Below are 24069 nucleotides of genomic sequence, written 5' to 3' on the forward strand. Positions count from 1 at the left end.
CTGCCTATTCAATACTGAAAGAGTTTCCCTGTCACCAGAGGGGATGCCTTTCTCCTCTCCTACACTTGACATTTGCTTTGAGGAAGCCTGCTGGACCATGACCGCTGGGATGTGAAGATCAGGAGCAGATCTATTCCCTTTTCCTGGCTAAACATTCTGAGACGTGCACAACATCCACTTCCCCAAGTTGCAGCATGTGAACGTGCTCTGGAGAGTGACAGCTACTAAAAATGTTCCCCTTTGCCCTTTTAAATACTTGCTTGGTTGCCACATACACATTTAAGTCTGAGATGTAAGTAATAGCTGGGTAAATCTCCCCAAATGTCTTCTAACCCATTTTATAAGGAACAGGGTGTCTGAGTGCTGTGAACACAGCCTTTTCAGGCAAAAAAATGCTCAGAATTGATGGAGAGTGTGGGTCCAGTTTTGTTCAAGTCCAGCATGCGTCTCCCCCTTTGCTGTTTCATTTCCCCTCCACCTACGGGAGTCACTGATACTATGGTAAATACCACTTGACAATTATGCCTATCTAAACAGGGATTAAATGACATGCTTAGACATGAAGCTGAAATTTCCACATCATAGCTGTGTCCAGCCCTTTCAGAAAATCCTGCTTTGTAATAAGCTTTGTTTGAAATTCTAATCTTAGCTTAGAGATAGGATGACTCTGCAGGCATCCAGAGATGTCATGCACTCAGCGCAAGGCTTCCACAAAGACACAAAGCTGATAAGCCATATTTGGATCTCGTGGATGAACCTTTCCCCAGCTGACCTGACAGGAGATCCATCAAACATGAAAGAGCAGAAACTGCAAACTAAGGATATCTCTTACCCCAAACCAGCCTTTTACTCCCTCCCCCCACCCCCCCACCTTGTTTCTGGCAAAAGCAGCAGGAGAAATATAGTCTTGCTCATAAAAATATGTGTAACTACTGCTGCTCATCCAGTGTTACTAAGGCACACATTGAGGTTTGGAGATGTTCAGTGAGCTTGCTGTCAGAGGGCTTGCTGTCACATTCCTGCCTCTGATGGAGCAGAGCAGTCTAATGGTCACAGCTGGTATTGCTGAAAGAGTAGTGAGCAAGATACTAATGAAACCCCACATGTAACCACTAAATGTGAATCTCTAATTTTCTGCTTTTCAAAGAATATGCTGCTAGGAGGCATCTGCAGCTGTGACATGGAAGGGTGGTGGTTCTGGACCATGTCATTTACACCAAGCTACATTAGTTCCTTAGTTACATGGTTAAATATTTGACCAGACATTTAAGCTTATGGATGTAATTGCATCACAGATGTAAGCTGGTACAGTCAGAAACCCCTGAAGTAAATGAAAGGGAGAGCTAAGCAATGTGATAGAAGTAATGTCAAGACACTCTTCTGAGCAGAGCTAGCTGGCATGGTTCATTACTTATTCATACCTGTTAGCCAGAGCATAGACAGCCTTGGAATGTATTTATGTATAAAACAGACTAAGATAGGTACATGGGAATGAAGGAATGTATGGGCAGTGGAATGTGCAACATGGTAACAGGCGAAGGGAGTTGGATCTGTCAGCCTGGAGAAGAGAAGGTTTTCAGGGAGACCTTATAGTGGCCTTCAACCTTCCAGCCCACAGGAAGGCTGGAAAAGGACTTTTTAGAAGGGTGTGTGATGATTATACAAGGGGCAATGGTTTTAAACTAGAGGAGGGTATATATAGATCAGGTATTAGAAATAAGTTCTTTACTAGAAGGATGGTGAGACACCGGAGTGGGTTGCCCAGAGAAGTTATGGAAGAGTTTAAGACTGGGCTGGATATGGCTTTGAGCAACCTGGTCTAGCTGGAGATGTCCCTGCCCATGGCAGAGGGGTGAAACTAGATGCTCCTCATCCTATCCCTGCAGGCCTTTGCAAAACAGTCCCTCTGCAGCCTTTTGTAGCCCCCTTCAGGTACTGGAAGGCTGCTGCTTGGTCTCTCTGGAGCTTTTTCTTCTCCAGGCTAATTTTGAAGAGACTTACCTGACTAGATAAAACCTGGATAATCTGTGTTTTAAGAAAACATAATTCATTGGAATTACTTTTTGCTGGCAGTGGTTTGAGATGTAATGATGCCCTATTATTTGGGCTATTTTCATGTTGGTACAAAACGAATTTAGGGGAAGCAGGAACAGATTGCCCAGGGAAGTCATGGATGCCCCCTCCTTGGAGGTGTTCAAAGCCAGGTGGGATGAGGCCTTGAGCAACCTGGTCTAGTGGAAAGTGTCCCTGCCTGTGGCAGGGGGTTGGAATGAGATGATCTTTAAGGTCCCTTCCAATCTAAACCATTCTATGAAGTTACAAAAGTGCAGCAACTAAGCCAGCTCAGAATTGGGAATCATCACACCCATTGACTTATGTCCTTCAAAAAAACCCCACAACCCAAACCACAAACAAACAAACTAAAAAAACAGTAAACAAAACCCCAAAGACAAAAATAACTTTCCTGTTTGGTAACTGTATTGTTTGTAATGTCAAGTCTAAATAATCATCATGCTCCCCAAATCCCTGAAGCACAAGCAACAATTAACAGAACAGAAGTGGTTCAGGCAAAGCTGCTCTTAAGGAGATTCTTATTGTCTTTCAAGCTTCGATTGCCTGGAAAATATAGTCAAAATAATTCACCTTAGATGAATCCTAGCATTCACTCTGCTGCTGTAGATGCCCAGAACAGTGAGTAGGTGAAGAGATCTGTTTTAAATACTGGATCTTCAGGAGGGAAATTGTCCCCTTGCTACATGTGGTGCTTTATGGCAGAGACTTAAGGCCCTGCTTCAAGAACTACTTAAAGCCTCTACATTGTGTTTCCCAGCACAGTTAAGTTTTCACTCAGTAATAAACACAAAGGTTGCATGGGATAGTTCTAGTTTAGGAGAAACAGTAATGAGTAGCTAGCTGTTAGGAGTTTCACGAAAGGCCTCATACGGGAAGGGACAGTCCCAGGCCCGAAGCAACCCTTTAATGTAGTGGGAACTGGGATCTCACTGAGCTAGCTGGCACCGCTTGAATCAGACCTACACTGTCATCAAAGACAGGCAGTTAAACTTATTTGTTCTTCATACTGTCTGAGTCTGACATCAAGGAATTCAATTAGCTTTTCACTGAGGACAGTGACATTAACCCAGGACTGATTTTGACTCTGAAATCTGTGTAACAACATGTGCGTCTACTGTCAACATCTGCTTTTCTTGTTTTGGTTTTTTTTCCTTTCATTTCCTTGTATGACAGAGGTTAACAGAGGGAATCAGTCCCAAAAGAGCAGGGAAAGTAGGCAGGAAAATCACAGAAGTACTTCCTCTCATAAAATTGTCAAGACTAAGGGGGCTTTTTTGTTTAGTTGTATCACATAGCTTTTATTTCCAATAATCAAGATGGAAAAAAAACAACCAACCAAGAAGATAAGTGACTAAATCAGTTTCACACTACCAGACCATATTTAACTCCTACAGCTTTTCCAAAATACATATTTCCCCGCCCCCCCACCATGTGTACTTTCTTGTGTTCTTTTAATTACACCAGAAATAGGCTTAAGCTCACCTTGTGTTCTTCCTAAATCTTATAAAAACAGGTGAATAAGAATCACATTGAATACATGTCTCAACACATTGAGACATCAGGGAAGCTGATGTCTCAACCTGTGCCTTCAAATGTCTGTGAAACTCCTCCTGGAGGTTTATTGTGCAGTTGTCATGGTTCAGAATCTAGCCACATACATTAGCAAAGTGCAGGGAACCTTTTCAAAGTTGTGTGGTGTTATTATGCGTTTAAATCCACCCAAATTCTTGAACATATAGCAATAACTCAAAACTGATGTCTTCTTGGACTAGATCTGATTTAGAGGTGTGCAGGAAATGTGCAAAGGAAGAAAACAGGATTGGCCCAGGATAAAAAAAATAATGTGAAGGACTGAAGATATGCAAAACAATTAGTGGCTGGCCAATGATATGCCATTTTAAGTAGACTCTTTTAGTGGGTGTGTTTAAAAGCTTGGCTAATATCAAGTTGATAAATTCAAATTAACTGTAATACAAAGTCTTAAAAATACTGTACAAAATTCCTCTAGCAGCCTATCGAAGCATGCATGACCAATATGCTTGCAGAACACATATGGATTTGGGAGCTGACTGCAGGGTTCAGCCATCACTGCACTGAAGAACAGTGCTGTGATAACTACAGTGTGAGAACTTAAGTGAATAGGAAGAATTTCCTTATTTCTGCTAAAATTCCTTTCCCCCATTCACTGCTCCACTACAATATGAAGAGTGAAGTGCATGCCTTTGGAATGCAGCAAATTGCCCCAAGTGCTATGGGTTTGGAATATCTTTTATTATTATTTTTCCAATTTCTCCCCTCTGGGGAATCTCATTTCCGTGACAGACTTCACAATTTGGTTGCTGGGTCCAGCATAACACACGAAGTATCTTGAGAGCAGTGCATTCCTTTGCTTTCTGTAAAAGAAAATGAAGTCACTAAGGAGTCAAAGGGGAATGCCACATTCCCAGGAAAGAAAACACTTCTGCCTCTGTGTGTTCATATGCGATGCGCGTGAAGCTGAAGAGCTTTTGAACCAGGTGACATTTTTTGATGGCTTTGAGGCATCCATCTGTCGCAATAGGTTTTATTGTTTTGGAAGATGGAAGTGTCAAGAAAGCGTCTCTTAAAAAAAATAACCAACCAAAAAGAAAAGCTAAAAATGATGTTACATTGAGTAAAAATTATTTGCGTTCCGTATGTTTCAAAAAGAAGCTCTTTAAGTGTACGCTGCAGTTCTTCACATGTCAGCCCTGACGAAGGAAGCGAAGATGCCGTCTTCTTGGGAAAGCAGGTTCTCAGGTGTGTCGTACTCGAGAATGTTCCCTCTCTTCATCACGATGACCAGGTCTGCAGTCAGGATGGTGTGAACCCGATGCTGCCATAAGGGGAAGCACAGAGAAGTTTTTTTGTCGTCGTGCTAATTCTCCGGGCAGTTTATTAATTGGCCTAACGTGAGGCCTACACGGATGGCGAAAGCCTGGCCTGGAGTAGGCCCTTCCGGGGTACTTTCAGCCGGAAGAGTTCTCCAACTGCTTCACAGCCTCTGCTTCCAAGCCCAGAGGTACCGAAGCATGCACTTTGGTTTTGGTCTGCTAATTGCTACTCTGGACAGCACAGCTGTTGGAATGGAATCTATGGCACCACTGACACACCTTTTAGGAAATATGAGTGAGAAACATCCTGGCTGTGCCTACGCTGTCAGGTGGCTTAGCCTCCTGCTCCGCAACTTGGCCTCTGTACCCCAACTGTTCACTCTGCACCTGTCTAAGGGCACTCTTGGGTTGTCTTCTTCTGTAAATGCATTAGCTCCCTCTGAGACAAATAAATTTGAGTGTGCTACAGGCAATGGTTTATCCCCACAGGCAACAGGAATGAAACCAGGCTGAGTTTGATTTCAGTGCCTTATGAATTCAGCCAGTCGAGTATAGGCAAGATGAGCTCTAAGAGTGTGGTGTTTCACCATACAGCCTGAAGTTCAGGGATTACTTGATGGGGTGGATTCCTTTGACTTCATAGATTCAGTGTTAGCTGCATGCCTAAGCTTTAGTTAAATATGACTAGCATAAACAGTCATGAAGTTAAAACAAATCCAGGAACAACACAATAAACACCTTCTTGCACTCTTGTCTCGGAAGATGTACAGTAGAAAAGAAGCAGAGTGAAAGGAAATGAAAGAGGTAAAAGTAACTACCAAAGAGCCAGAAGTCTGGTGAACAATGTGGACTGAGAGAGTCTACTTGTGAGTCTTCACCAAAGTGGTGAACAGGCCGTCCTCTTTGAGGAGTAAGTTTGAAGCAGTGTCACACTCAACTAGAAAGCCCTCAGAAAGGACTAGGACAATATTGGCATCCAAGATGTGAGATACACGGTGCTGGAAAAGAAGAAAAGAAAAACAGGTGGGTGAAGGAAGGATCAGCCATGAATGAAGAGAGGAAGGACATGACGTCAACTCTGTGAAGAAAGCTAAATATTAATGTGTGTTATTTGGCTTGAGACACCAGGTTTGGAAAGGCAAAGCAAAAGAAAAGTGAGATTCCAGTCAGAGCAACAGTGGTGAACACTTGAATGGCATGTAACTGATGGACTGTTTTACTGCTAGCATCTTCAGCATTTGCACATCCCAGCACCTTAGGGCCTGTTGTAATGAACCAGGCTAAGTGGTTTGCCTGACACAAACTGGTTACTGATGGACTTGAAACCAGAGTCTAGGAGAACTGGATTCTAGCAGGATCACCTAGAGTAGGTCACCCAGGAACACATCCAGGTATGTTTGTAATGCCTCCAGAGAAGGAGACTCCACAACCGCTCTGGGTAGCCTGCTCCAGGGCTCTGGCACCGTAACCCAACTTTCTCATTATGTTCACATGCAACCTTCTCTGCTCCTGCTTGTACCTATTGCCCCTTGTCCTACCACTGGGCATCTCTGAGCAGAGACTGGCTCCATTCACATCTTTCTAAACGTGAATGAAGTCACCCCTCAGGCTCCTCTGCTTCAAGCTAAAGATGTTCTGCTGCCTTCAGCATCTTTGAGGTTCTGTGCTGGACTCTTTCAAGGGGGTGTGCATGTGCATACATGTATGTGTCTGCAGTTACACTGCATACCTGCACAGATACATGGAAAAGTAGCAAATTGAGCAATAGAAGTGTCAACAAAATGAGAAAAGAAAAATCATAAACCTGTTTGAATGTAAAATCAATTTTGAGCAATACCCACTGAGGGAATTTAAAAAAACCCTTTATCATAAACCCAGATTTTTATTCTGAAATTCAGAAAAGACAATGCAGCTTCAGAAACCACATCAAAAAGATTTTGAAATCTCATGTCTAAATGAGACCAGTAACTAGTGGCATCCCTCAGAGGTTAGTAGTAGGACCAGTGCTGTTTAAAATCTTTGTCAGTGACATGGACAGTGGCATTGCGGCATCCTCAGCACATTTGTGGGCAACGCCAAGCTGTGTGGTGTGGCTGACACACAGAAGGGAAGGGATCCATCCAGAGGGACTTGGACAGGCTGGAGAGGTGGGCCCAAGCCAACCTCATCGAGTTCAACAAGGCCAAGTGCAAGGTCCTGCACCTGGTTCGAGGCAATCCCAAACACAAATTCAGGCTGGGTGAGGAGTGGCTCAAGAGCAGCCTTGAGGAGAAAGACGTAGTGGTGTCAGTTGGTGATAAACTCCCCAGGAGCCAGCAATGGTCACTGGCAGCCCAGGAGGCAGCTGTGTGCTGGGCTGCATCCAAAGCAGGGAGAGCAGCAGCACAGGGTGGGGATTCTGCCCTGTGCTCTGCTAAGACCCAACCTGGAGCACTGTTGCGGGGCCCCCAGCATAAAAGGGACCTGGTGCTGTTGCAGCAGGTCCAGACCAAACCCAAACCATTGTATGAATTATGAATCTCCTTTTATACATCTGTGCTCTGATCATGGACACTACATGCATGGACTTCAGAGGCAAAATTCAAACACAGAGTTTGATACTACTTTCAATAGCAGTTTAGCTATTGGTTCAGTTTCACTTTTTAAAATGAGAATGATTCCAAAGTTTCTTGGAGAAAATGGAGATGCTGAAGCTCCCTGTGAAGTCCTTCTTTGGATCTAAGTGTTTTAGTCTGGCCTGCTTTATAGGACAATAGCATCTACTGCAACGTTTTTAGGTTGATAGCATGTGTCTGGACTCTAGTATCTGGGACTATTCTGAGTTTGTGTTTTATTTTGTGATGTTTTTAATTTTATATGGTGGTGTTTAACTGGTGAAAGGCAAGAGGAACTGCCTGAGGGACGAGGGAAGAGGACATTTGCTGGCATCAGTACTTACCGCTATGGTCACAACCGTGCGGTCTGCAAAGGCAGTCATCACAACCTTCTGCAGAATGTTTTCCTACCAAAGGAAAAAGCTTGCTTTAGTTAATTAAGCTTTGTACATTTCAATTCCTGTCTCTTCAGGCACAAGAGAGGGGACCATAATCCACAGTATCTCTGCCATGCCCACCACACTCTCAGTCCCCGTGAAAGCAGGGATTTGCTATAACAAGCCATGTTGTCTTTTTTTTCTCCTCACCATTGGCCTCAATTCCCAAAACACATCGACAGCAACAACCGAAACCAAGCACAGGAGAAAAGCAACAGCCTGTCAGATTTTTCTGCTCAGGAGGTCTCATGGCTGACACTTAGGGAAGCTGCCTCTCCTAGCAGATCCGTACGTACACGGACGGGGCCAGTTGCTGTACTTACTGTGGCCATGTCAATGGATGCTGTGGCTTCATCCATGATGAGAATGCTGCTTTTGCGGACAAAGGCTCGGGCCAGGCAGAACAGCTGCCTTTGCCCGACGCTGAAGTTCTCTCCTCCTTCTGTGACCATTGCATCTGTAATAAAATCAGTTACTTTGAAAATTACGCAGCTGAAATGCAGTCAAGACGCAGTACTTGCGAGTGGGCACCGTGAAAGCTCTGCTTGTAAAAACCAGTAAGCATCATCAGCCTTCCAGTACCTGAAGGGGGCCTACAAGATAGCAGGGGAGGGACTTTTGGCAAGGGCTTATAGTGATAGAATGAGGGGGAGTGGATTGAAGCTTGAGGAGGGCAGAATGAGACAGGAGATCAGGAAGAAATTCTTGACAGTGAGGGTGGTGAGACACTGGAACACATTGTCCAGGGAGGTTGTGGATGTCCCCTCCCTGGAGGTATTCAAGGCCAGGTTGGATGAGGCCTCAAGAGACCTGATCTAGTGGAATGTGTCCCTGCCCATGGCAGGGTTGTTGGAATTAGATGATCTTTAAGGTCCCTTCCAACCTAAACCATTCTATGAATCTATGAATCTTGGCTGAGCACTGGAGTGGAGTGATAGAAAGAAAAGTGAGCACAGCATCTTGGGAAAGGAACGATATATCACAAAGCAAATAGTTGGCACAAATAGCAAATCAACTAGGCTGCAGAATAATATCTTGGCAATAGAAATAAACTTAATGTGGAAAGAAATATGTGAGTTTCCTTCATGAATCAGATCTGAAATGATAAGGAAAATGATCTCTCAGTGTTCTGGACAAGAGCTACAGCTCTGCTGGCAGAGACAGATTCTGATGGAGGAGCAGAGGCAAAACTCTTCTTTTTTAACTCTTTCCTGACTAGTTGCCCCACTTTGATGCTGAAATGATGCAGAACTATTATGCAATGAATGGAAAACCAGACTGTCCCTCCTAACCCCTAACATTCTTTTATTCTGTGATACTCTCCAGCTTTTTAGTAAAAATATTCTCTCTAACACAGAGTTAGAATATTCATGTGTTGCCCACAGACTCCTACATGATGGCTCAAAGTGTAAGATCCCATGTATCTGTTTATGTGTATGCATGCTCACACATGCATAATTTCATTGTTGGCCTGTGTTCCCAGAGACTTGATTCAGACATACCAAGGCCTCCTGGCAATGATTTGACCATGTTCTTCAACTGAGCAATCTCCAAAGCTTCCCAGAGCCTATCATCAGTGCACTTGCATTCTGGATCCAAGTTAAAGCTGCAAAGAAAACCATAACAGGAATCTTGTCAGTGTAAGTGCATTGTGGTCTTCTGCAAGGGGACATGTGTATGTCATTTGATTTCCCTTGGACAGACTGTGTAGATAGAAGGGACTGAGCTTTCCCATCCCTTCCTGTGCCACAATGCCCATCACAAACATGTCAGTCAATGCTGCTTGTTACTCCCCTGTGGCATGGCACCTACCGGATGGAGCCACTGAACAGTATTGGATCCTGGAGAATAATGGAGAGTCGAGAGCGAAGGGTATGAAGAGGCAATTTGCTGATGTCTATTCCATCAATCACTATCCTTCCTGTGTAAAACAACACACAGAAGACATGTGAAGGAGCTGCACAAAGCATGGGATCAGCAGGTAGTGGACAGAAGGATAAACCAGCTCATTTGGGCTGGACTCCAGACAATAAGGCAATGTGTGCCTGCCACCTCTCAGCACTGTCACATAAACACAAGGAAGGTGAATGTGTGTAGTAACACAAGCAAGAGGGAGCCCAGCTTATTAATGACACTGTTGCCTTGCTCTTTTTCTTCCCCCACCTCCCTCTCCCCACCATCCCTTAAAGGAAATACATGGCATGGCTTCCATGCTATGTGATTAATGATAACACCAGAAGTGTAATTTATGATGAGGTAACCTTTGGCTTTACAGCCAAACATAACAAGAACAAGAGCAACTTAGGTAATTAGCCCTGTCCTGTGATTTTATCATGTGTGGGCTATGTTTGAGATTGTGCACAATTTCTTTTGTGTAATATTTGTATCTGCAATCCATACATCAGGAGCCCAAGCTATCCCTTGAACTCTAGAAGGCATGGGGTAGGATTAACTTTTAAACAAGAGGCAGATCAGAAAAAAAACAACACCACTACAAAAAAGGATGTCCTACTCCAAGGAATGTTATTATCATTTATGCTGGTTCCTACAGCTCAGTTTGATTTGAGTGTTTGGTTGTGAATTAGCCACATACTGTTCTGCTAGCATAAGGTTACTGGAAGCAGCCACATGCATCACTGCTTAATGTAGTAGTTCACTCCCTGATAAGAATTTGCTGCAACAGCTGAGATGCTTGGTAAAGTTAAGGGGATTTTTCCTTTTCTAGTCAACACTGCAGGTCAATGAGCATATGGATTTATGATACACTGGATATGGCAAATGCTGATATTTAGGGGAGGGAGATGGGTGAAATGCACAGGAGAAACTGGTTGGCTACTCTGTAAGAGAGGAGGGTGAGAAGGACAGAAGCAATGTCTTCCTTTGAATCCTCAAACAAAAGCCAGGAACTACTGATTTCACAGGCATTCCCTGGACACAGGAACTCCCTCCAGGTTATGGGGAAGGGATGGGCCAGGGCAAACTGAACACAGATCTGTTAAGGAGTATTTTTATCAGGCTCACTTCAGCAGTTTCTCTATGGATTACTTCACTAGGAAGATGCACTTCTCCCTGGGAAGATGACATTAAAGTCATCAATTCTCCCTTCCAACAGTGAGAACCTACTTGTGAATTGGAAAATGCATGGCTATTCAAAGCTGTGCACATATGCCTCTTCTGTCATTCCCAGTTACCATGATACTGCATTTTGTAGGTTACTCTGTATGGTCCAGCAAAAGACTTCATCCCCATCTAGCTGGATTACCAATAGTTTTATGCTCTTTATTAGATGGTCAGAGGAGCCAAGATTTCATCTGTAGGGTGCAAAGTCCAGTTGTTTTCAGACTTTCACAAAGTCTGAATCAGATCATAAGATCCAACATGAGACATCTGTGGTTGCATAAATTTAAGCAATTCCTTTTCTTCACAAGTGGGGATGTGAGTGAGGTTTAGCAGAAGATGAGGTGGGCTAATGAGAGAAAGAGTAATATGGCATGCCTTGGGAATAGAGGAATGCATTTCTGATAGAAGCCAGGGTGCTCAAGGAAAAGAAAAGAGCAGATGAGGAGACAGATTTAAGGGAAAAAGTAGATTAGAGAGGATCTGGGAAACCAGGAAAGTAATGAGTGGTGGCTAAGCAAGACAGAGGAGTAATGAGAGGTAGTTTGAACAGAGAGGAAGCAAATGGAAACCCTGAAGAACAAAGAAAGAAGTGAGAGCAGGGGAATAATGTGAAGCACAGACAAAAGGTGAAACAACAGAGACATAAGGATCCAAGATGGACAACAGGAATGAAGTCTTTGCTCTAGCAAAGTTACTCAAAATCTTGTTATGTAATTTTTAACAGATCCAGGTCTTTACTCAGAAGTGGAGCAGTACAGAGGCCAGATATGGGTCTAGCTGAGAAAGAGATGTGCACAAAGGATAAACAGAGCTTGATTAGAAAAGACTCAGGCATTTCCACTGGGAAAAATTAGAGATACAGAAGGAACAGACAAAGAAATGATACAGAAAGGAGATGAAAATAGTTGAAACTTAAAGCTGGCCATAAACATAATTATTATTTGTCCTCATTATTTATACATCCTGGAAGCTGGGTCATGAATCAGAAGCCTATTACCATAGATACATAAAGGCACAGAACCACAACAAAAGCAAGCATCAGCTGCATCAAATTTACTTATCCTCCTCCCTTCCACATTCTACTAGGGTTCCCCTAGCAAATGCTCTGAGTGCAGTGGGTAAGTTAGAAACATGGATGTCTTTGAAACCAAAAGGTGACTTTCCAGTGGGTTTCCACATCCCCACAACAGCCCACATATGTGTGTATTATGAATGCCACACTGCACATTGCTGCCTGCCAGCTTGTGCCAATTAGCTGGAGAGTGAAATGCTGCAGAAGTGAAAACGTAGGCAAATGTTTCCAAGCTCTTTAGTCAATTTCATAGAATCATAGAATGGTTTAGGTTGGAAGGGACCTGTGAGATCATCTACTGCATCCCCCCAGCCATGGGCAGGGACACTTCACAACTAGCCTTGGTTGCCCAAGGCCTCATTCAACCGGGCCTTAAACACCTCCAGGGACAGGGCATTCACAACCACTCTGGGCAACCCATTCCAGAGTCTCACCACCTTTGTACTGAAGAGCATCTTCCTAAGATCCAGTCTTACTCTCCTTCAGCTTCAAACCATTCCCCCTGGTCCTGTTGCTAGACACCCTTATGAAAAGTCCCTCTGCAGTCTTCCTGTAGGATCCCTTCAGGTATTGGAAGCCAGTTATAAAATCTCCCCAGAGTCTTCTCCAGGTTGAATAACCCCAGCTCCCTCAGCCTGTCTTCATAGCAGAGGTATTTCAGCCCTGTGATCATCCTTGTGGCCCTCCTCTGGACTGGCTCCACCAATTCATGAATATGAAGTAAATATGTGGCTCTTCTTTGGGCTTCAGAAAATGAGAGCTCATTGAGTTGCTGTGCCTCAGCAGAGGGGATGACATTCCCAGTAGCCAGGAAGCCCATCAAAAACAATGCTCTCCCTGTGAGAGATGCCTGATGAGACTGCCCTGGTTGAGACTATCCTTGCACAGCAGTCTTTCATTCAGGGCCTCATCCTGCAGTCCTCAGTAAAAAGCCTGGGGGATTTCAGTGGTGTCTAATGTGAAGGCTATTCATGCAAGCCAAAGTTTCTGCTGTCTTTGTAGGAAACCACAGTGAAATAAATATCAAGGGACTGGACTTGTTGAGCTCTAGTTTCTTTCCTCTTCTGCTAATATTTTGACAGCTATCATAAAATTAATGCAGTTATTCTTTAGGGACAAATCTAGGGGTGTAACTCCTATCTCAAAGATGGGATATTGTTTTGTCAGGGCATATGCAAACATATTTTAAACATTACAAGTATAAACTCTGCATAACATTTCCTGGAAGAGCCAAGTGCTACTCACAGTAGGACACTTTGTACTTTGAAGGATCAGGCACAGCAAGCCCCATTCTAATCAAGTATCTTCTGAGCCAGAGAGCCAAGATATAAACTAGCAACATGTCTCCTGTATCCTTCTGAAGGTATAAAGAGGGAGCAGGTCAGGAGTGACAGCCTAGTCTAGTGAAAACTAACCATCAAATATGTCCACCATCCTGAAGAACGCCAGAGACAGGGACGACTTGCCACTGCCAGTACGACCACAGATCCCAACCTGCAAGGGAAAGCAAGATGTCACCTGCTTATAGAGGGAAGCTGTAAATCAGGCTTGCAGTCCTTTTGGGAAAGCTAGACTGGATTGCCCTACAGGTGAGGAGAAAGGTGGCAGACTCTGGGGTTAAAAACCCAACAGCACAGCAAGAGCACTCCTCTTTTCTACCTCTCAGCAGTAAAGCCTTGTCCTGTGAACATTTTTAAACCTTCAGCATTTTGACCCAGACTCCAGAGACATTATTTGCTCAAATGTGAGATAATGCATTTTTACTCATTTCCAATCTGGTGTTCACCTAATCTCATCTGGCCACCTAGGCTCACTCTGTGCAAGGCAGATGGACTTAGGAAGAAGTAGGACTCTCAGAAGGAAAACTGATCCCAGGCAAGAACAAGGTCTCATCAGTTAAAGTTTCTTGATCCATGCCCAGGGACCTCAGAGAGGACCACCAATGTGCACAGCTGTCATTGCAAGCTGTTGTTATTCTTACTCTTCTACCATCCTAGAAAAGAAAAGGCAGGAAGGAAAGGTGTGCTGCAGAGTGAGGACAAGAAGCAGCTGCCTGGCACAGTACCTTTTGTCCTGGTTTGATATATGCCTTAACGTGCTTCAGAACAGGCTTCAAGTTGTTCTCATATCGAACACACAAGTTCTCAATCTTTATTTCCCCCTCCTGAGGCCAGTCTTTGGGGACTTGAGAAGGATCTGAAACAATTACAGAAAAATAAACCCAAACACACACTGTCAGAGGGTTACCCTTTATGATACTTCTCTTTTCACCTCTCTCCTGCCTGGGCACTCCCTGAGGCCACTCAAGAAATGGGAGTCCCAGTTCCCTGCCAAGGCGGAGCTGGGAGCTGCCTGGCAGGCGCATTAGCATTTAGCTTCCAGATCTTGACACTTAAGGAGAGAGGGCAGATGCTAAAGTGGCTCTTGGCAGTGAAGTGGGAAGAAGCTGCAGGAGCAGAGAGGAATGTGGTGTCAGTGCAGTGCTAACAGGCTCTACGGTCAGTGACCGGCACAGGAAGGGCAGCGCGAGGATGTTGTCACCGCCATGCAACATCAGCTGTTGACTTTATCATAGCTCGTGTTTTGTTCTGATTTGCAAAGGAGCAGACAGGTTTTTTTCTCCATACTAAGGGGCTTGGTTTTCCAGGGAAGCTTGCTGATCTGGAACACTTTTTGGTCTTTCACTTTGAGCACTTCTGGAGTGCCAATCCATGCTAACATGAAGTATGTGGAGCACAAACACCAATGAACTGTAGTTCAGGGAAGAGTTGCCTGCCAGTGTGACCCCCATCCTGTAGTCCCCATTTGCTGCAAAGATCAGAGATTTGGAAGCATAGGACTGATGGTGCATTTCTAGTTTTTATCCATACCATTGTTTTCTAAATAGCTAGCTGGATGTTTTGTTCATCCTATCTATAACTGTGCCCTGGTACTTTCTGATTGCACTACAGGCCCATGCTCTGTCTCCCTGGAACTTGCCAGGGTTGTTTTCTTTCATGGTGACTAACTTGGCCTGCATATCTCATAGGTTTTGATTGTCTTTCTCAGGTCAGTGGCAGCTCCTGTATATCAATGAGAACAGGTTTTGGCCAAAGAGGCCTATACATTTTGCATGACCAAGTCTACCATGCTTTCCCATCACCATGTTAAGATCCCCAAAGTTTAGAGTACAATACCCAAGTAGCCATCATAGTTCTCCGACTCCATGTTCAGCAAGCTGTGTACTTTTTTTACTGCACCCATCTGCACCTCCAGATCAGCCAGATTCCTCACCACCCAGTTCAAATAGTTGGTTATCTGCATCACAAAATGAGAACAAGAACATGGTTCAGCCTTCTAGTTATCTACCTGTAGATAAAGGTTGGACAAATTGTGAAAGCTTTGAGCCTGACTCAGCACAGTGGGGCTCTTATTAGCATTACAGTAGCTCAAGACTAAATGTCACAACATCACAGAATCATAGAATGTCAGGGATTGGAAGGCACCTCCAGAGATTACCCAGTACAACCCTCCTGCCAGAGTAGGATCACCTAGGCCAGGTCGCACAGCAACACATCCAGGCCCATCTGGAAAGTCTCCAGAGAAGAAGACTTGACAACCTCTCTGGGCAGCCTGCTCCAGGGCTCCAGCACCCTCACCATACAGAAGTGTCTCCTTGTGTTGCAGTGAAACCTCCTGTGTTTCAGCTTGTACCTATCAGCATTGTCCTATCACTAGACACCACTGAAAAGAGCCTGGCACCTTCATCTTGACACCCACCCCTCAGATATTTATAGATGTTGGTAAGGTCCCCTCTAAGCCTTCTCTTCTCCAGACTAAACAGCTCCAGCTGTCTCAGTCTTTCTTCATAGGAAAATGTTTAAGTCCTGCAATCATCCTCATAGATCTCCATTGGACTCTCTCCAGCAGATCCCTGACATAGCAATCTAGTGCTCAGTATTCTCACCTTTGTTTTTTGAAGCTGTATGGAAAGGTTGTACCTAGGGTCTGAACATGTGAATGATCAAGGGAATGTCTTCTTTTCAGAACCTGGTAATCAGTACTGAAAGACAACTTCTTTAAGCACACAAACACAGAAATAAAACAAAACCTGGAAGTGCTGTTTGGAAATATGACATTTTCTAATCTTTTGAAGACTGATGAGGATTAAGAAAGTTCACTGTTTGCAAATATAGCCAAATGATTGGAGGGGCATTTAAATTCTGCTGCTATCTGTGCATATTCAGAGAATTCATTTCTCTCTGTGGAAAATACAAGGGCTTTTAGCATAGAAATAAATGAGAAAAAAAGAAAAGGTATGAGCAGCTCAGTGGTATTTCCTTTCTTTTAACTCCTATTGTAATGAAAAAGATTGGATCAAGAGTAAAGGTATGCCCAGGTTTTGCTGGGACAGATTCATGGGCCTGACAAGGGCTGCAAGCTATTAGCAGTTCTGAGTCGGCCAGGACAGCTGGCTTGAGTTTGCTAACAGGTGTATCCCATACCATGAGCATCACACTCAGTATAAAGGAGGAAGTGTGCCTGCCTTCTCCCACTCACCTTCCTTCCCCTAGTCTTGAGGACTGTCTTCATGGGTGTTGTGACAGCCTGTTGCAGGGCTGAGTATAGCTTTGTATCCTTTGTGTGGCCGTGAGTTTGCATATCTGATGAAGCCTGTTTTCATGTCAACCTGTGAGTCTCCTTTTCCTGATCCTCCCCTTCTCTGCTAGGGAGGGGTTACTGGGTAATAGAGCAGATGATACCAACCTGAGTGGTGTGGTTAATAAGGCTGAAGGACAGGATGGGTGCCATTCAGAGGGACCTGGTCAAGCTGGTGAAGTGCACTGAGGAGAATCTCATGAGGTTCAATAAGCCCAAGTGTAAGGTCCTGCACCTAGGTCAGGACAATCCTAGCTATCCATCCAGGCAGAAGGATGATGACATTGAGAGCAGTCCTGCAGGAAAGAACTTGGAGTGCTGATGGATGAGAAGCTGGACATGAGCCAGCAATGGGCACTTCCAGCCCAGAAGGCCAATGGCAGCCTGGGCTGCATCAAAAAAAAGTGTGGCCAGGGATGGAGTGAGGTGATTCTGCCACTCTGCTCTTGTGACACTTCACCTGCAGTGCTGTATTCAGATCTAGAGCCCTCCACACAGGAAGGACATGGACCTGATGGAGAGGGTCCAGAGGAGGACCACCAAGATGATCAGAGGGCTGGAGCACCCTCTATGAAGTCAGGTTGAAAGAATTAAGGCTGTTCAGCCTGGAGAAGAAAAGGCTTTTGGGAGACCTCCTAGACCTATGTAGGAGACATTTCAATACCTGAAATGGAGCTACAGGCAGGCTAGAGAAGGATTGTTTGGAAGGGCTTGTAGTGATAGGAGGAGGGAGAATGGTTTGGAACTGGAGCAGGGTAGATTTAGGTTGGACATCTGGAGGAACCTCTTTAAAATGAGAGTGGTGAAATACTGGAACAGGCTGCCCAGGGATGTGGTTGAACCCTATCCCTGGAGACATTCAAGATCAGACTGGATGTGGCCTTGGGCAGCCTGATCTAGTTGGAGGTATCCCTGGTAATTGCAGGGGGGTTGGACAAGATGACCTTTCAGAGTCCCTTCCAACCTGATCCAATCTGTGAAAAATCTCATAGTTTCCAACCCTGTCTCCTCTGCTTTCCTGCCTGGTGTGATGAGCCATACCTACTAGCCTCAAAGGTCTCAATCATCAAATCCATTCAGAATTGTATGGACAATACTGGGCACCTGCATTGCTTCCCTCCAAAGGCAGAACAGGTGTTTCTGGTAGTGAGAGGCCTTGAGCACAAGCCCTCCAAAGAGAGGCTGAGGGAGCTGGGATTGTTTAGCCTGGAGAAGAGGAGGCTCAGGGGAGACCTCATTGCTGTCTACAACTACCTGAAGGGAGGTCATAGCCAGGAGGGAGTTGGTCTCTTCTCTCAAGCAACCAGTACCAGAACAAGAGGACACCGTCTCAAGCTGTGCCAGGGGAAGTTTAGGCTGGAGGTGAGGAGAAAGTTCTTCACAGAGTGAGTCATTCGCCATTGGCATGTGCTGCCCAGGGAGGTGGTGGAGTCACCGTCCCTGGAGGTGTTCAAGAGGGGACTGGACATGGCACTTGGTGCCATGGTTTAGTCATGAGGTCTGTGGTGACAGGTTGGACTTGATGATCTTTGAGTTCTCTTCCAACCTTGGTGATACTCTGATACTGTGATGTGGTCTTTGGTTAAAGATTAGCCAGGTTCTGACAGTCCATAGAATACTATTTTTTGGCAGGTTTTGTCATACCCAGGCAGAACCAACACAATGTTCAAACCAGAGTGCACAGCAGGTCCTCTTACGCATTTGTAGCTTCCCTGCTCTGCCTGGGAGCACCACAGGGCCTGGGAACATTGTGGGTTTTTTTAACTGGCTCACAAAACCTGAAGCAAGTCCAAGTTGCCCTGAACTCTCTCAGCTTTGGCTCAGATCCATTATTTGCAAGATTAGTTGCTGGTTTTTTTTCTCTCCCAAGATGAAGAAAGCTAGAAGATCACCATGTGTATGTATTATTTTCTTTTTTAACATAATTGTAGAATTAATACTTTGGTGTGGAAGCTTTGCCTTGATACTTACAGTCAGGGCATACAGGAGACCCAGCCCAACAAAGCCCGAGTTAGGCCCTTCAGTGATGGAAGTGACGGCTGCGGTCAGAACTATGCAAGCACCGAGGTAATCCTGGAATGAGAAAGGGAGAGAGGCATTCTAGGCAGCAAAACCCTTTCTTTAGTTGCACAGTAGATTGGCTGTAATGAGTGTGATTTCTCTATATGACACCTAGTCATTAATTCTGATCTGTTCTTTCCTGGCAAACGTCAGGGGTTTCAAACTAGAGAAGAGGAGATTTAGACTGGATGTTAGGAACAAGTTCTTTACCATGGGGGTGCTGGCACAGGTTGCCCAGGGAGGTAGTTGAGGCCCCATCCCTGGAGATACTCAAACTGAAGTTAAACAAGGCTCTGGGCAACCTGATCTAGTGGAGGATGTCCCTGCTTATTGCAGAGGGGTTGGACCAGATGACCTTTGGAGGTCCCTTCCAACCCAAACCATTCTATGAGGGGTTGTGGTGCCTAACCTGAAACACTGTAAAGGAACTTGCTGAACCCAAGTGCAACAGGTCATTGTTATCTACAAATCTATTTGGGCTAGGGGCTTTTGTTGTGGGCAGCATGTGTCAAATGCATCCAAAGAGCACTTAAAGTAATAAGAATGGCATAACAATGACACCCCTAATTCCTACCACTAAAACAAATTCCACTGCCTCCATTCCCTTTTAGGTCTTCTCAAAGCTGGGGTTTCCTTCCCTAAAACAGAGAAGCATCAGCCATTTTGCAAAGCCCATGAAGAATTTTGGTAGACTTTATGGAGGCCATGCACATGTTTTATTGGCACAGGTGGGCAGACTGACATCATGCAATAGGATACTGTGCATGGTCAGGGCATCCCTAAACCTGCTCTATGCTCACAGCCTGCAGTGAAGCACTATGGGGATGCTGGCAGTGTGGACTCTAAGCAGTACAGCTGTGTATTGTGGTGCTGCAAATGGGCTGCTAAGCCTCGCCTCTGCCACAGCACTTTGTTTCAGAATGGTTCCATGGTAGATACCCAAAAGATTTCAGATGTGTTGTGTGGTGAGGACTTGTGCAGCTGTATTAGAAGGCTCTGACTTCTCACCAGCCTTGCAGCAGCTTGAACTTATCTTGTTGATTTGTACCTTGGTTTTGAAGTGAATGTCACATGTGATCACTTCTAGCTGTCAGGGTGCCTGATTCATGAGACTTCTGGTATTCCCGCTCTCCCACTGCTCCCTGCATATATTTACTTTGGATTACAGGTTTAGTATTTTCCATCCATTTGTGTCTAGCAGAGGAAGGTCACTGCTCTTTCAGTGTCAGATGAATAAGGAAGTTACAGTGACTTTGCTTGCCTTGTTTTGCCTTGCAGAGCAGGAAGATTCCTCAAGTGCTGTCACTGAAGAGCTTCCATAGAAGCCAGGAGCCTGTCTCTGTCTCACTGGTGCAGCTGTGTTGTGCCATACTGACATTTGCTTTGCAGTTAGAGTCTAGTTCTGCTGACTTTTGTGATGTTGACCAGTGAGCTCACAGACAGCACAACTGCAGAAAGTGCACTGCAAAGGAGGCATTTAAACTACAGCTGAGGGGTTAAACCTGTTGCTGGAGAGAGATCTCAGGACCTGGAAGCTCAGCAATGTCTGAAACTGCCTTGGCAGAAGGATGGCACAGTTCACAAAACTACTAAGAAGCCATGCCCTGCTTTGAAATAGCTCCTGCTCAGCAGGTCTGGAGATGCTGCACAGTAGTAGAGAAAGCTTTATTTCAAGTTATGTTAATGTTTGTCCTTGCACTCTCTTCAGCTGCTAGACATTACAACAGCGAAAGATGAGGCAGACTTGTCTTTTCCTACTCCTGGCCAAGAAAGCTGCAAAAGCTGTATGGGTTTAACATAAACCACCCTGATCTATTTTAAGGAAGAGTGTGTATAATCTGATAGTGAGATTAATTCACATTATTATCTTCTTTGCATCAGACAAAGTCTCTGTTTGCATCCAAGGTTTCAAAACCACGGCTTGGACAAAACTGAACGTACCGTCCTGACCTCCAGCCATCTGTTGGCAGCCGACAGAAATAAGTAGGCAATGTTGTTCGTGTCCGTCAGTTCCAGCATGCGTTGTTTAAATCTGGCTTCATGCCTGCCAAGACCAAGCTTGTGCTGTTACAACACATTACACACTCAAAAGAACCAAACAGTAAACTCTGCTCTCCCTCCTCTCTCCCCAAAATAGAACTTTCTCCTTTTCCGCTTTTGCCAAACCTTGGGTTAAAAACTTGACCCTCAAGATCCACTCCTGCTGCCAGGGCTCTCCTTAACCAGACAGAGCTGGATGTAGAATGGGGAGAAATTTCTTCAGCAAGCAATTATGTTTAAGATGGTGTTGATTAAGAGAGCCTGCAATGTCCAGGTGCTAGGCAGAGATTTTACTTTCCAGGGCATATCTGATTTTGTGGCTGCTGCTGCCCTCCAGCCCTCTCACAGGCAAGCGCTGCCTTGGCCCCCTCACTTCTTTCTCACAAGCCATTGTCAGTTTAAAACCTGCTTTCAGAAGTGACCTGGGCACCTGCAAGAGACATTGGCACAAGTGACATTTCTAAGGCTCAACTCAGGTAGTCTAGAAAATGATCAGCATCTGCAGCTACTCAGCTCTGCTGTTTTCTCATCCAGTTACAACTGCCTGAGCAATGTGGGAAAAAGCAGTGAGGGAGAACTGCAGATAATTTCTGAATAACAAAAATGAGCAGTGTTACCTTCACTGCCTCCTGCTTCTCTCTTCCCCATGTAATGCCCATCCCACTTAAAAAAAGTGCAAGGATGTCAAGAGCCAAGGTACACATTGGAAGGGGAGAAAACTCTGTTGATATATTACAGATTCACAGGTTGCTTTGGGTTGGAAGGGACCATCAAAAGTCATCTTGTCCGACCCCCTGCAGTCACCAGACATCTCCAACCAGATAAGGCTGCCAGGGCCACATCCAGTTTGGTCCTGAATGTCTCCAGGGATGGGGCCTGGGAGCCTGTTCCAGGATTTCACCACTCTCCTTGTGAAGAACTTCTTCCTGATGCCCAACCTAAATCTACCCTGTGGCAGTTTCAAACCATTGCTTTTCATCCTATCTCTACAAGCCTTTCTAAACAGTTCCTCCCCAGCCTTCCTGTAGGTCCTCTTCAGATATTGAAATGTAGCTCTAAGGTCTACCTGGAGCCTTCTCTTCTCCAGGCTGAGGAGCCCCAATTCTTTCATGGCACCTTGCAGTACTTTAGTTATGACCTGCAGCCAGATGGAAACCATTTCATTGTTTCATGTTCTACTGTCTGTTAAACACCCTCACTAGCTGAACTTTTCCAGTAGTTTATTTTCCGTTTTAGCATGGCAAGCTCTTCCCCTTTGAAGTCTCAGGGCCCTGCTGTGAAGCACCTGTAATCCCTCTCTGGCCAGAAACTTTCTGTTTTTCCTGCCTATTCCCACGGACGCTTTATTTCTCTCTGCACAGCTTGTAAACATGGCAAGCAACCTCCTCAAAACAACAACTGGTAAGAGACGTGATGCAGCGAGAACCAAAGGTGCAGTGACTATTCTGCTGGGCAGCCTTTCTGGCAGCAGAACCCCTGGGTTTCTAATGGAAAATCTGACATGCTCTATCTGTATCTTTTCATCCCCATCCAGCTCATCCTCTGGGCAGTTTTAGACTTTTATCCTGTCAGATGACAAACAGCAAAGGTCACTCAAATTGCTTTCTGATCCAACTGTACTACTTTGTGGTGAGTTATGGGAAGAGCGGCTCTATTTTATCCTGGAACATACTGGACTCAGACTTCAGGGAATGACTAATAGGACTGTTAGTAAATATGAATTTGCTGACAAAAACTGCTGGAGACTTCAGGTTTTGCTGGCAGTGGAGAGCTGGTTGACAGATAGAGATATGAAATGGCTTCGATTAGCACCAGAGATCCTGGAGAACTCAAGTGATTTACAATGCCCAGTGCTTCCCTAGTTGAACCACTCCCATGAAGAATGAAACCCCTTCATCAGGAGATAATATGATGAAAAGCCATTCTGAACCTCTCAAAAAGCACTCAGCATACATCAACATCAGGCCTTAATATTATGACTTGCTGCTTCAATACATCCTTCCAGTTGATAAGGCTTGTTAAAACATTTCTTGTTGACCCCTGGCTCACACCTCTTCAAGACAGCAACATTTTTGCTTGTCCTGCCACAGTCCTTACTGCAGCACTCTACTAATAGCCTAGGTCCTAAAGCTAGCTTGGAGTGGTGGCACAATCTTAAAGATATGAGATAAGTGTGTAAACAGCATTGCAGTGAGATTTGCACTGGGTCAAAATTCTATATTGTACAGACTGTGTAAATGTTACACTTACTGGGAAGCAAGATCAAGCTGGCACTTTCATAGATTCATAAATTCTTTGAAAGGTTTAGGTTGGAAGGGATCTTAAAGACCATCCAGTTCCAAACCCCCTGCCATGGGCAGGGACACCTTCCACTAGACCAGGTTGCTCAAGGCCTCATCCATGTGTGTGTTACTGAAAATATGCACAAGTGTCAGAGGCATGGCAGAGTAACACAAACCCAAAAGTTCTTCTCTTTTTTGTTGACATAGCTTAGTTAAAGTCCACCAAATCCACAATTTGCCCTCAGACATGCTCCAAGCAAACTGGACTGGACCAAAACCCAAGCCTACCTCCAAGCATTTGCTTTACTTACCCAAATGCTCTAATGGTGGTAAGACCTTCAGCTGTCTCAGAGAAGTGGCAGAGTAAAGGTAGCTGAGTGCTGTCATCAAGTTCCTGGAGGTCCCTGGGAGTAGCAAAAACAACAGCCAGCCATCACAGTGTAAACTTCTCTGTCTGTAGAAATTTTAGATGCATAGATTCACAGAATGGCTTAGGTTAGAAGAGACTTTGAAGATCATCTAGTTCCAACTCTACTTTTGATTAGACCATGTTGCTCAAGGCCTCATCCAACCTAGCCTTGAACACCTCTAGGAACAGGGCATCCACAACTTCCCTGGGCAGCCTGTTCCGGTGTCTCACCATCCTCACTGTCAAGAATGTCATCCTGATCTGTCTCATTCTGCCCTCCTCAAGCTTCAATTCATTCCCTCTCATCCTTGTTAACTGCATTACAGACAAGGGCAGGCATTTTATCTGTTGCACATATTCTTTGCAGGATCACACAAAATAGTATTTATATAGCATAGAAAGACACCGACATAGACTCATCTTATTTTACTTTTGCCACAGGAAGCTTTGAATCACCTCTCAGCTACCTCCACTGTCTAGGTTTTGCTCAC

At 44.8% G+C, this 24069-nt stretch overlaps 1 protein-coding gene across 5 annotated transcripts in view; it reads right to left on the reverse strand.

Annotated features, from left to right (window-relative positions):
- Positions 1–4772: 4772 nt before the first annotated feature.
- ABCC9 (ATP binding cassette subfamily C member 9) overlaps positions 4773–24069 on the reverse strand; it is a 72959-nt gene continuing 53662 nt past the window's right edge. For 2 of the 5 annotated variants that reach the window (XM_054167580.1, XM_054167578.1), the window contains exons 27-37: positions 23481–23573; positions 20789–20891; positions 18758–18859; positions 15325–15445; positions 14214–14344; positions 13564–13642; positions 9769–9877; positions 9459–9562; positions 8280–8413; positions 7864–7926; positions 5336–5923 (exon numbers count right to left, since the gene is read on the reverse strand). In XM_054167580.1, the coding sequence (XP_054023555.1) occupies positions 5786–5923; positions 7864–7926; positions 8280–8413; positions 9459–9562; positions 9769–9877; positions 13564–13642; positions 14214–14344; positions 15325–15445; positions 18758–18859; positions 20789–20891; positions 23481–23573 (1177 nt within the window). In that variant the 3' untranslated portion in view covers positions 5336–5785. Of the gene's footprint in view, positions 4928–5335; positions 5924–7863; positions 7927–8279; positions 8414–9458; positions 9563–9768; positions 9878–13563; positions 13643–14213; positions 14345–15324; positions 15446–18757; positions 18860–20788; positions 20892–23480; positions 23574–24069 lie in introns of those variants that run through there. The other 3 variants (XM_054167577.1, XM_054167581.1, XM_054167582.1) reach the window with 3 other exon arrangements.

This window comes from Dryobates pubescens, chromosome 15 (genome assembly GCF_014839835.1).
Source record: "Dryobates pubescens isolate bDryPub1 chromosome 15, bDryPub1.pri, whole genome shotgun sequence".
Classification (NCBI taxonomy): domain Eukaryota; kingdom Metazoa; phylum Chordata; class Aves; order Piciformes; family Picidae; genus Dryobates; species Dryobates pubescens.